Source organism: Scatophagus argus, chromosome 8 (assembly GCF_020382885.2).
Source record: "Scatophagus argus isolate fScaArg1 chromosome 8, fScaArg1.pri, whole genome shotgun sequence".
Classification (NCBI taxonomy): domain Eukaryota; kingdom Metazoa; phylum Chordata; class Actinopteri; family Scatophagidae; genus Scatophagus; species Scatophagus argus.
This window is the reverse complement of record NC_058500.1, coordinates 4,530,345-4,543,696: the sequence shown is the minus strand read 5'-3', so window position 1 is coordinate 4,543,696 and position 13,352 is coordinate 4,530,345. Positions and strand designations below refer to the sequence as shown.

Here is a 13,352-nt window from a genome sequence, read left to right as displayed (position 1 = left end):
GTCTCTTTTATATCTACAGAGGGAGCAGGTCTTTGTCCACAGCGTCCAACATGCTGCAACTCCATTTTTCTACAATAGCTCAGAAGGGACAAATCGAGCACTGGTGCTGCAGAGGGTCTTTCATGTTTTCAGCAGCCTCTGTAGATGTCATTAAATCCTACACACTGGACTCGTAATATGCCAAAAAATTAAGTGACTAATGTAGAAAATAATAATCAACAGATTCATTGATGATTTGTTAGACTAGTTACAGCCAGAGTTTTTGAATCAGAATTTCTTGTCACATTTAGAAACTGTGAAAACACACACAAACATCCTTCAGTCTATCTAAGAGAAAAGTAAATAAGAGAGCAGACCCTCGCGTCGCCTCTACAGCCACACCACCTCCGCCTACTGAGCACCATGCTGGCAAAATACAATTGGTGGAGCTGACACAGAATGAGTCTGCATCGATCTGCCTGGCCTGCTCCCGAGCAGCAGACAACAGGTAGGAGGCGTGGTAGTCACTAGCGTTCACCAGCTTTGATGATATTTACCTCTAATTAAGTTTCATCCCCAGAGAGAGCTGGGAGGGAGTGAAAGGAGATAAAAACCTCTCTGTGCAGAGTGCTGCGCAGCAATCAATCCTCGCGCCCCTTCCCTCTAGAGCTGAGCCGGGGAGGATGGATGGAAGACAGGTCTCTCATCTGGGAAAACTGGAGAGAAGTAATAAAAGAGCCATAGCTCAAGCTCTACCTGAGAAGATAGAGGAGCATTGCCTCCATCCTTTGTGGCTGTTGTCCTCCAGTGTTTTTCAGTGCAGCAGTAGCAGCAATTTATCTTCGATTTTATGGAAACTTCCCCTCCAATAAAGATGGGTTTAATGACAGACAATAAATCTTTTCTTGGGAAAGAATGAAAATTTTATATGCTAAATGTTAGATTACGAGCTCCCTGCAGGGTTTGAGTTAATTCCATTGTATTTCAGTTAGGATTACACTTTAGGTTATAACAAACAGATCAGCCTGAGCCTTTTGTGTGGTGTGTGTGTGTGTGTGTGTGTGCGTGCGTGTGTGTGTGTGTGTGTTTTATTTTTGAGAATAACAAAGGGAAAACCAAACATCTTAGCTCTGCTGAACTGTGTGTGTTTATCCTGGATGACTGAATCACATTTCATGTTTCATTTTATGGTTCTCATAGCATGATGTGTAGACTGTTTGAGTCCAGCATATCTCCAATAGCATCTCATAAAGTAGATTTTTCTCCCTCACACATTTTCTTTTCTGCTGCCTTTGTTCATCCTCTGCAGGTGTGTAAAGTATTGAACACCACCAGTATGAGTTGTTTCGCTCCCGCCCTGATGGCGGAGTACCATCCAGGTTTGGACACAGTAAAACACGCGGACGAGTTCGGGTTCATCTTCAACAACGTCCAGGCGCTGCTGGTCTACAACAACACCAACCTCCTCTACTACCCAAACCCTTACTTTGAACCCCTCAGCACCACTGGAGTCTTGGAGCAAAAGCCAGGCTCACCAATTATTCTCAAGGTACATTAAATACAGATTATGTATGCATTAAAACCTACAGAACATTTATTCGTGTATCCCACTGTTTCTTTGAGCAATACAATGTTGCCTTTTCTCCATCCTTCTCTGGGTATCAGCATCAGCTAAATATATCATTTCTGTGATTTTGTTTAAGTGGTCTTATAACTGGAAGAAATTGAGGGATGTATTTTATTTTATTGTCCTGTTTGCCAGCTGTTCCCACTCGCTGCCACTGTGAAGTATATCAGCTTTTTTTTGTTTTTTATAATCTCAGTATGGAGTCATATTTGGCCACAGCTGTGCCCAAACCTAGGGATCTAATTTACAGTGTATTTCGGGAATATATTGGCTTTGTGGGTTTGTAAAATTGTCTGATCTTCATCGAGCAGTGTGTTTGTGTGCCGGAGTTTTTATCCTAATTTCGCACCCTGCTGTCCGTGTCCACGTGCCCACAGGGCAGAAACCTGGTTCCCCCAGCGTCGGGAGGGGTGAGGCTTAACTACACTGTGCTAATAGGAGAGACTCCCTGCTCGGTCACCGTGTCCGAGAGCCAGCTGCTGTGTGAGCCGCCCAACCTCACCGGACAATATAAAGTCATGGTCAGTATGGGTAATGGTCTGTCCTTGTTTGTGTCTGTCTTCCTGTCTTTCTCTCCCACTCTGTTTCTGTCTGTCTCCGTATTTGCGATGTCTTCTTCATAATAGTTGGCCTTTAAACTCCATTATTCGTACTCTCGTCATTGTTCATTCAGCTGAAGGAAATGGGTCAAAGGGAGAGCAGCGTGAGTGTTCTCTAGCTGTCAAAAGGTTTTGCCAGAATCCTCTGCAATTATTTTTAGTTGCCTGCTCACTTATTGAGTGCAAACCCCCGACTATTTCCCCCCTGAACATCAGTGTGTAGGTGGTGGCCTGCATGTGTTTGCACTCAGTATCGGTTTCATCAGGCGATATTTCCCTTTGTTTTGGCAGGATTTCTGAGACTTGACGTAGTGATTGTTAGTGAGTTAGTGATTGGATGTTGTTGAAACTTTCAGAAATGATGTGTCCTCTGTGTGTGTGTGTTTAGGCTTAAGGATCATTCTAGAATTCCCTGATTCGGCTGTGTGTTTTTGTGACTCTGTCTCTTTGTGACTGTGCAGGTTCAGGTCGGTGGTCTCCACGTGTCTCCTGGTGCCGTCCACATCATGTCCGACAGCCTGCTAACCCTTCCAGCCATCGTCAGCATCGCCGCAGGTGGAGGCCTCCTCCTTATCATCGTCATCCTCGTGCTCATCGCCTACAAGCGAAAGTCACGTGAAAATGACCTCACCCTGAAGCGCTTGCAGATGCAAATGGACAACCTGGAGTCACGAGTTGCCCTAGAGTGCAAGGAAGGTTAGCATTAGAATAGTATGGTCAGCAGACCAAGAACTGTGTGGCAGCCTATTGTTAGACTTCAAATTGCACAGTTTACATTGCTTTGAATATCGCTTTTAGAGCCAGTAATTTTACAGGCTGGTCTATCACTCATGTAGTTGAATGGGGCTGGAGAATCCATTTCACTTGTGCAGACTGTAATCACATAATAGGCAGAACAGGCATAAATGTGTACTTGAGCATATGGTACCATAAGTAAATTGCTGGTGATCTGTGTGTTAAATAATGCAGAGAAAATTTCTCCAAATCTGGGTCAGTGAGTCATTCCGGTTGTACACTATATCACAGAACACAGATTAAGTCTGTTAGCCCTGCATGTGACCCGTCTCGTCACGTAGTGAGTCCTCGCAGTTCTTCCAGCTTTCTAGTTTCCGTGCTGGGTGCACTCTAGCAGACAAACTGACACATGAATATGGAGTTTCTCATTAGAGTAACCTCAACCTCCTCCCAGACATAAAGTGAGACATATTATGCATATTGCCTTTATTCTAGTCTTAACTGGAGGGGTAATTCCACACTTGGCTTTTTTTGGTATGTATGTGCGTGTGGAAACCTGCATCTAGTTGTCTATGCATTTGCGTGCATATGTTTCTGTACTGCTAAAAGCTAACAATGATTTCCATTAAGCACTTAATCTCAAATTGACAGTGGCACCACAACAGTATCAAACACACTCCTCCCTTGTGGCCCAGGGTTAACAGAGGGCACAATACTCCATTTGACCTTTGACCTTCCATCCAGCAGGAGGACCTCAGATAACCTCAGGATGACCTCCTAACGCTCCGAGCAGCAGATCACCAAGAGTGCTCTGTGTAACAACACTGGGCGTCTGTATGAATGCTTTCAAATGAACAGCTGATGAGCAGCTGCTGCTTGGACCCTGATGTCATCATCAGGGTCATTAGAGCCCATCACTGAGATGGTAAAAGTGAGGTTTGTTTTCGACAGTGTTCTGGGGATTTCATCAGCCAGAGAGAACCCTGTTATTATTTATCCCTTCCAGCCACCCCTGTGTTATTATGCAGTACAGCATCCTATTGCAACAAACTACCAGAATGGTAAAATGACAGACAGAGAGACAGGTAGATAGACAGGGCGGGCAAACAGGGGGAATCAGTCACACACAGACAGCCTTAGGTGAGGAGAAGATTAATATTTTAACCATTAGCAGTGGCCAGGAGTGTGCTGCCCCATGGGATGGATTTGGATGGGTACCTGGGTTCCTCCTTATGAGTATATACACTCCATGTGTGCCTGTGAGCCCATGTGTAGGTGTGTAAACCCAGGAGTCACAGGGGGCCAGGGGCTGGGAGGTGTGGGCTTAGACGGGTTGGAGAGACGGTGGAGGTTTGAGAAAGGTGTTAGGGGACTGCTGCTGCTACTGTGATAGGCTGGAGACAGGAAGCCTCCCCAAGGGCGGCGAAGCAGTTCAACAGAGCCGTGGGCCTGAACAGGAGTCAGTCAGGATGGAGCCAATTAACTGGTGCTCACCTGCAGCCCCACACAGAGATGACACACACTTTTTGGGGCCTTAGTTACAGCCAATTTACTGGCTGGTAGATAAAGATGAGTGAGAAAGGGAGGTGTGTATGTTTGTGTTTGTATTTGTGTGTGTGTGTGTGAGGTGAGAGAGAGAAAGAGAAGTTTTTTTAAGAAAGGGATGTGAAATATTGAGTTTCTCTGATATGAGGACTATCTTGGGCTTTAACTGTCAGCTTCATCAAGACAGTAGTAAACACTGTGAAAATGAGAAAAATTCACCTATGTGGTCCTTGGGGATTAAAAAAGGCTTTTACTCTTCTGCTGCATGTCTCAAGTATTCCCTCCAAATGGTCTCTCTTTCTTGTCCTCCTCTCCTCCCAGCATTTGCCGAGCTGCAGACCGACATCAATGAGCTGACCAGCGACCTGGACAGAGCTGGTATCCCCCATTTGGACTACAGGACATACGCCATGAGGGTCCTCTTCCCTGGCATAGAGGATCATCCCGTCCTCAGAGAACTGGAGGTAATGAGAGAAAGACAGAGAGATTTGGAAAGAAGATGACTGAGACATGTAAGCAGGAAATGCAGTAAGAAAGGGCAAGAGAAAGACAAACTGAGATAAAACGAGAGAGACACAGCGAGTAGTAAAGTGGGTTTGCCCTTGTCACTCTTCATGCAGGGTAACCTCCATACAGTAAGGGGGAAAGGATACCGGTGTTCTACTTATCCTTTGTACCCTCTGGTCTCACACTTATACAGATAGACATATAGCCAGTCATGCTGAGCATCATACACACATGTATGTACGCCTCACATGCAAGCTCCCTCATGGAAAACAGGGTCCCAGCACATGGCTATTTCATCCACCAGTGGCTTCAGTATGAGGGGTAATGAACTGAGTAATTCCCAATCCTCAGGCAGGACTGTGGGTTCCTCCACTGGGGGGAAAAACTGGCTGGTTAACACATTTTGCTTCTCTTCATGTGGCCAGAGTAGTGCTGGGAAATGAGTTTACTTTATGTGGAACCCACAGAGTCCAGAGGTCGAAACTATCAGGGATGAACAGATTCCACATGACTGAAGTCTACCACTTTGTTTGCAGATTGTGTGTGATGTGGCATGAGATCGGTTTACCTGGTCTGGTCCGGCAGAGGGGTCATGATTCAGATCAGACCTGCCCCGTGTGGCAGAGGTCAAAGGCATTGTCTGTTTACCTCTCAGTACTCTGATGTTCAGTAAGCTGCAGCTGTTTTGCTATCAAAACAACCCAAACTGCATATCCAAAGTTTTGAAGAACAGTGACATGTATTCAAACAAAGGCAAAGAAAGTGAGTCTTGTCACTTTGGGATTGTCTTACCCTGGCAAGTTATTTGACATTTGTCTTGAAAGTTAAGTGGCAGCTAACTCAGGGTATGATGCTTTTTAACAGACTGGGGTCAATAATTGATTAAGATCTTCTCAGTTACTCACCATGAGTGGGAACTCGTGTCTGCCTGTTGTGAAACATGAGTGAGGCTCTTGGTGCCTTCGGAAAAATCTTTACTTTGTGTGAGACAAGGTCAAGGTAGAAAGTTAAGAACAACTGTATCTATTTTCAAAATTCTTTCAGCTCATTGTTGTAACTGAGTGTGTTGGATTCATTTAACAGATGCAGGTTTAACCATGAAGTTTTTCTCTTTTAAAAAAGGAAGTCAGCGAACAATTCCCCCCAGGCATACGGCGGCTCAAATACAGAAACACAGAACGCATTTATTAGTTAATTAGCAAATTATTATTGTACATTTATTATTCAAATTAGTGCTGTAAAAGTGTTAGCACCAACACACATTGTTCTTCCTGTTCTGTCCAGGTGTCAGGGAATGGCCAGCAGAATGTGGAGAAGGCCCTAAAGCTGTTTGGCCAGCTCATCAACAACAAAGTGTTCCTGCTCACCTTCATCCGAACACTGGAAATGCAGCGCTCTTTCTCCATGAGGGACCGCGGCAACGTGGCCTCACTTATCATGACGGCCCTGCAGGGGCGACTGGAGTACGCCACCGACGTCCTCAAACACCTGCTGTCGGACCTCATTGACCGCAACCTGGAGAGCAAGAACCACCCTAAACTGCTGCTGCGCAGGTAACACAGCACACGTTAAGAGAAACATGGCCAAAAGGAGAAACATGTCGAAAAAGATGCTGTATTAATGTACACCTGTATATATATGAACCTGTGCCCAGAGCACACTTATAGAGATACTGAAAACAGTCCTCATTAAAAAACATGAAGAAATGCAAGGCTGTAAGAGGATGTTGGTACATATAGACAGATGAACGGGGATTGATCTAGAGCTGTATGTTCTTCCCTCTTGTGGATGGATGCAATCTGACTTTCCCCTGCGTTAACACGTGGACGCTTCACCGGAAAAGGCTTGTAATGAGTGCTACAGTGCGTCTACAGTATGCCAACATAAACGCTGTGCACTCTTCACATCATGAGAAACCTCTGAATTCTATGCATAATTCCGTATTCGCTCTCGCTCTCCTTCTCTCTCCATGCCAATGTCAGTCTCACTTATCCTCCGGGCTCGGGCTCCTTATAAAACATTCAGAAGCGGTTCAACTTAACAATTTTTTTTTCCTCTCTGTGTCCCCAGTGTACATTGTTTTCCGGGGGAGTTGGGGTGAAGTGCTAAAACTTTAAAGACCTGCTAGGTCCTTGCCCAAGTGTCCTCAGCTGCTTTGGTGGCTCTGTAGGTATAGAAAGAGGTTTAAGGACTGACAATACACAGCTGAAAAGCTACAGACTGCACAAAGCAGAGCACTGTGATTTCCGGAAGCCTGACTGCTCTCTGCACAATTTAGATTATGTTTGCATGACTAACAGGCAGATCCAGTAAGAGCAGGCAGCTGCTATACTTTCACACAACACCTTCAGTCTGATGTTAATGTACGCTTTGTGTCCATCCATTACCTATACCTGCTTATCCTCTGAAAGGCTGACGCTAGTGAGAGGACAACCCACTAACATCCAACATCTGGCTGCTGTGTTCAGTGGGAAAGGATACCATCAGCATTCATTCCCAGGTCGAATGACTCCGCAGTAGTCACAGACAATTTTCACTTCCAGCTCCGATCAGCTGTGATGGGAAATTGACACCCAGGTAGACATGCTAATTTTAACCCCTTTCCTGGTGTGAAGCTATGACACGTGTTAAAGTTCTCAACGTTGGCGCATCCATCTTTGATCGGCATTCGAACATCATTCAGCTGCCGTTGAGTTTGAACGGCATATTTTTGCAGGTGTAACAGCTTAAAAAATCTGCCTGTGGTTATAATTATAGTAAGAGACAGACAAGCAGTCATACACATTCACACCTAATTTAAAGTTATCAGTTAAGAGAAAAGCAGAGAAACATGCAAACTCTGCACAGAAAGGCCCTGGTTGACCAGCAGGTTTAAACCCACAACCTCCTTCCTAACCACAGCATCACGCTGACGCTCCCCCCCCTCAGTGTCTGTGTTTGAAAAACCCACATTAATAGTCAGAGTAAATAACTGCCAGACAGAAGAGACTGTGTGCAGGGGCAAACAGAGACAGAGAGGTGGACTAAAGTGACACGGCATCAAATGGATCTGGATTAAGCTGTTATTTTCACATGACAGCGGGGCCCCTCGTCACCTCAAAGTTTTCATCATCCTTTCTTATTAGGAACACAGTGGTGCGTAATCCTCGGGTCCTGCTGCTGCAGTCTGGAGGGCTAAATGTCCTATAGTTTTTACATTTCGCTCCCCATTTTTCTGAAGAATTTAAGGGATTATCAATTTGACATGGCTCTTTGCTAGCGTTGTCTTCTTCATCGCCTATTTAGAGAAAAGCCGACAGTCGAGCCAACCAGCTGACTCACACACACACACACACACACAAACGTCTGTGATGATGGCCAAATCAAGCACGTCCCTAAGCAGTAATTGTGTTTGTGCAGGGCACAGAGAGAGACTGCTGGGCTGTACTTTGTTGCCATTTTCACGTTGAGTCTTTTTTGTCGGCTGTCCTCAGTTCATTTTAACTTACAATGTGACAGTGAAAATCTTGCTATGTTGGCTGAGCACTCCTCTGTTTTCTGGTATTAATGAATTAGCAGCATGTAAGCAGGTCGTCGTGCCTTTTTGTGGTGTCCAAATGTATCTATTTACATGCGTTTGTGCGTTACAGTACACTATCCTGATGTACTGGTGCAATGAATAAAGCTGTGCTGGCTTTCGGGGGATTCTTCTCATTTATATTACAGATGGTTGAAAGTGCATCCCAAGACATGTTCAAGTCAGAACGAAGAGCTTTGCTTTTTTCACCTCAGTCAGTATTCAATGAATGTTTTATTTTTTTTCTAGAGGGGAATTTGTCCACAAGCTAGCATGCTTGACCTTTTAAGAGAAAACCATAATCACACAGGCATTACAGGCGAAGATACAGAAGTGGTTCCATCTGTCACGGCGTCTTAATATGTTGTCCTCACGTTCCCTCAGTGACCTGCAATAGTAACCAAAGTTTAACATGTGCAATAGATGCAAATGGTTGTTTCTTAAAGGATAAACCTGCTGATATTCTACACATCTGTTACTGTCAAGAAAAGCCATGAAAAGAGCAACACCAACTCTTGGGTTGACTCTACATATACTCATGTTTGTCAGTTAGTAAGAACATGTAAAGAACAGTGTGAGGTGGCTCATTAGTGCGGCTTCAATAGTAAGGCTTGTTAAAAAATTCATTGTTTGTTGTGTTTTTTAATGGAATTTTGTGAGAAGAAAAATATAGAACATTAGCAGACTGGTCCTTTAAAGACACAAGAAGAGAAAGGATTAAAACGTGCTGTCATTCTCAAGGAACAATTTAACCATGTTTGTTTACAATGAAAACTCAACAGCATTGCTTTAAACCTTGAAATTATGCGTGGTATATAATGCAAGTGCGTATAAGAGACTAAAGGCAGAGTATGTGCACATGGCACAGCAGCAGGATAATGTGGTCGCCCTTAATTATTGAGGTCCGTTCTCTGTGGTGAGCTCCAGTGATGGAGCACCATACCATCACTCATCACAGCACAGAGGGGAGGGAGGGGAGGGGGGGGGGGGGGGATGAGAGTGGTGGAAGAGTGGGATTCAGCGTTGGAAGCACAGTTAAACAGCTAATGAGCATGTTAATTCAACAAATTAAACTGAGTTTCTCAAAGATTTGCACAGATTTTCAAAGTTACGTGGAGCAGCACATCCAACATCTTGCATGTTAGCTGCTTCTCTGATTAACTTTACACAACATCTCTGCCTTCCTCTCGCCATCTCTGCATGCTTTCAACACACCTTTTTCTGTATTCCTCTCACACACACTCAGCCTCTCACATGGGCAGATTATCTCCAGATAGCATTTTTTTTCCCATATTTGAGTGTTTAATTGCTGATGTTCTATCTGTACTTTACTGGGAAAGATAATATTAGATTAACTTATATCAGTCTACCGTCACTACACTCTTAGCTTAATATAGTCCTAACTGTAGATATGGCTGTAATAATTTCAGATTTTAGATAATAAAAAGCAGTGAAGAATGTGCCTTTCTCAACCCGGTTGCAGTGCTAAAGGTAGACTGAATGGAAATGGTTGTCAAAAAGCATCTCTCCTCATCACTTACTGGACGTCAAGTGTCTGCCAATAGCCAATATTGGGAGGTTTTCTGACTTTGTAGTACCCAATAACACAATATAACACTGAAGTGGTATATTGTACAATGAAAACGAAGGTGAAAAGCCGCTTGGCAGACTAAGCAGGACGGAAAACAAATCATTGTCATGTACTACAAGAAGTAGTTAACTACATAATAGTTGCAGAGAATAGAACAAACGCAGCAGACGTCGGCTGAGTATAGTGTTGAGCTTTTGTTTGAATGCTGGAGGACAGGTTGTATATGTTATGCTAGTTGTTTTGTGGCACACATTATGCTCAGCTAAGTGCTAGATCCCTTTTCTCCATCCATCACACTGGTCCACTGAAAACAAATTACAGCATGTACAGTATCTTGCGTTTATGCAGCAGAGATATAATAGCCGCAGTCAGTTATGTTCCTGGAATCAAATTTAAATGGTGCACTTATGTTCTTCTGAGGCGTCCTTCTCAAAGAAACTCCAGTCTCTTTGGTATATAAAGATTTGAGATGCCTTCCGGTTTCTTTGTCTTGATAGGCAAAGATTGTAGCTTGCAGACACTCACATTTTCCTGAAAGCTTTTTGAAAGCAATATCTAAGCTCTGACAATGCGTTTGATTTCATCACTCTCCAGTGCGCTAAGTGGAACTGATGCTGCACCTTATGGTGTCTGGATTGTGTTTTGCTGCACTAGTGAAAAACGTTCTTGCTGTAGGTCGACCGATAGTGGATTTTCAAAGGCCAATAAAGCCACGATTGTTTGCAGCGGTTATCTAATTAATCGCCTGATTTCACCTCCCCGAAAGAGGAAAATTCTGCAGGCTCAGAAATGATCTGTTATAGACTTTTTTTTTTTAGAGACTACTGTCATCCTGAATATCTGGTCAAAGTTATTAAGGATTAAGAATGGATCTGATCAAACTAATCATAAAAAATCTAGGTGGGAACGAATTCTGTTATTTTCCCTGAAATTCAGCCGTTGTAAAACATCCTCGGCACCCCCTGTTTTTGATCTACTCCTCCTGTGCTCATCTCAACCTTCCCAACAGAGTCCTCGTGTCTGTTGTTATTTCACAGGGCATCCCTCTCCTTCTGCATGTCCACGATTACTTAAACTCCTCTGGTGTTTGTTGACCACCACCAGAACGTTCTTGTATGGCCGTCTTCTTCTTTTACACATTAAACTCTATTTTCTGTTCGTTCCATCTTCCTCTTAAGCTCCACACATGTTCTCTTCACCCACTTTCTTTCTCTTCTTTATAATGTTCTTTTAATGGAATCACAGAACATTGCTTCTATCACCTTGAGACTTTTCAATCTTGTATTATTTTTCTCCTCAGCATTTTTGTAATGAGATTTCCGCCCATGCAGAGCAATGGAGTACAGAGTTATTAAGAGAGCGAGTATTGTGTTTGGCATTAGTTTCATTGAAAGACGTTCAGCTGCCAGCTAATATAGCCGCCCCCACCCGGCACTCCCCTCCACCCTTGCTGCCATTAGGAGACCAGGGATGGAGGGATGTGAAGCCCCTCTTAAACACTATGTGGGATAATGAACTCCTGATGTTCATTAATGAAACTCAATTAATAGAAAGAAGGAATGGGAGGCAGATGAGGAGGAGGACAAGAAGGAAAGGAGAAGGAGGAGAACAAAGTGCCCCCCCTTCCCAACATTCAAAAGGAGAGATATTAAGGGGGAGTCAGCACAGCCCCCACAGAAAAGGCTTTATTTGACTTACTTCTTTGGGACTTGCTGAGCTTATTAAAATGCTTAATAGGTTCCATTAACTTCTAACACACTCAAGTCTCATACAAGCTGGGAGGGGCGCATGGTAAGCATGGGGGTGGGGGGCAAAGAGAGGTGAATTATAATAGAGGAAGGAGGGCAATTACAGGGGGATTTGGGGTATTGTCCAAAAAAATCCACAATATATTTAGATTTATTTAGCGTGAAAATACAGCCTGAGGCACTCATAGTGGCTCTTTATTATGTTTGGGAATGAGGATTTTTTGTTGTGCAGCATTGCACAAGGTGGAGCTTGTGAATACCGCATGTGTGTCTTTCTTTCTTGAAGTATGTTCGCCCTCACCTGCGTGTTTGTATATGTCAGAAAGACAAAGAGGTGAGACTCACAGACCACGAGTGTGTGCCACCAAAGGTAGACTCTTTGGTGGCACACACTCGTGTGTCGCATGACATTAGGACAAGAGCGTGTACTTCTTCAGCTTTCAGCTTTTCTGCAGGGTTTACTCTCTCACCCTGTAGCTGAAACTGTGCAAAATAATTTGCATCAAGACCACAATTGCACTTTAAATGGGCTGACACTCGGCTCTCATCTTCTACTAGCTGCCAATGCACTGGCCATCAGTCCTGTTTGCAGAGGAATAGCCTGCAGGCGTGGAGGGCAACATCACAACTCAGCCACGCGTCATTCAGAACAAAACCAAATATAACCTCTGCTCCACTGTCCTGTATTTCCAAGTCTCACTCCATCCCAGAATGACTGACACATTTTCTTGCTAACGTAACCTCACCTGGCTCAGGCAGTCCTTTTGTTACATTTTCTTCGGTCCCAGACTCTTCCTTGTGGCCTTCAAACACGACTTAACGCAATTATCTCCATAATAATCATAATCTCCCTTTAGGTCTATTCAGAGCCTGAATCGGTATAATCATCCCTAGCACTATTTAGCTCTGAGCAGTAGCCTTCTAGCCTGTTTTTAATACCTGGCTGCTTCGATTCCTGCTAATCCCCAGTTCAGCACGGTGCCACAGTAAGGCCCCTCCATCTTACACACCAGAGTAATCACAGTAATTTCCTGCAACATTAAGAAGGTCATTTTTTTTTCTCAGTACCATTTGAAGTGGGAATGCACATGTACAAGCTGATCACAAACTGTCACACTCTTGCAACAGTCATGGCATCTTAACTTGTGATTAGTGTCCGTAGCAGTTACGTTAGAAGTAATGACGCTAATGGCGATAACGGTGTAGACCAAAAGCTGGCTTTTAAGAAAAATCCGTTTCCAGTCCAATACAGTTTGACTTTGGTGTTTTTCCAGGCTGCATTTTTAATTATGTCTGCAGGCGGGCCTGTGCAGTATAGTCAAACGGACAAGGCAAGAAAGCAGGGTCGAAGTGTTTTTACAAGGTGAGATGGGAGCTTGTTGTTGTTATTCACCTCAGGTGCTTGTCCACATGAGCTGCACAGAACTAACCCTTTCATCTATGCTTCATGCTCGTTAACCATTCC

General features: G+C 44.0%; 1 protein-coding gene across 2 annotated transcripts in view; it reads left to right on the top strand.

The window, feature by feature from the left end:
- The window catches only part of plxna2 (plexin A2), a 160,339-nt gene that overhangs the window by 126,402 nt on the left and 20,585 nt on the right, over positions 1 to 13,352 (top strand). For both annotated transcript variants that reach the window (XM_046395614.1, XM_046395615.1), the window contains exons 18-22: positions 1,289 to 1,528; positions 1,984 to 2,127; positions 2,667 to 2,901; positions 4,807 to 4,949; positions 6,277 to 6,545. In XM_046395614.1, the coding sequence (XP_046251570.1) occupies positions 1,289 to 1,528; positions 1,984 to 2,127; positions 2,667 to 2,901; positions 4,807 to 4,949; positions 6,277 to 6,545 (1,031 nt within the window). The remainder of the gene's footprint in view (positions 1 to 1,288; positions 1,529 to 1,983; positions 2,128 to 2,666; positions 2,902 to 4,806; positions 4,950 to 6,276; positions 6,546 to 13,352) is intronic.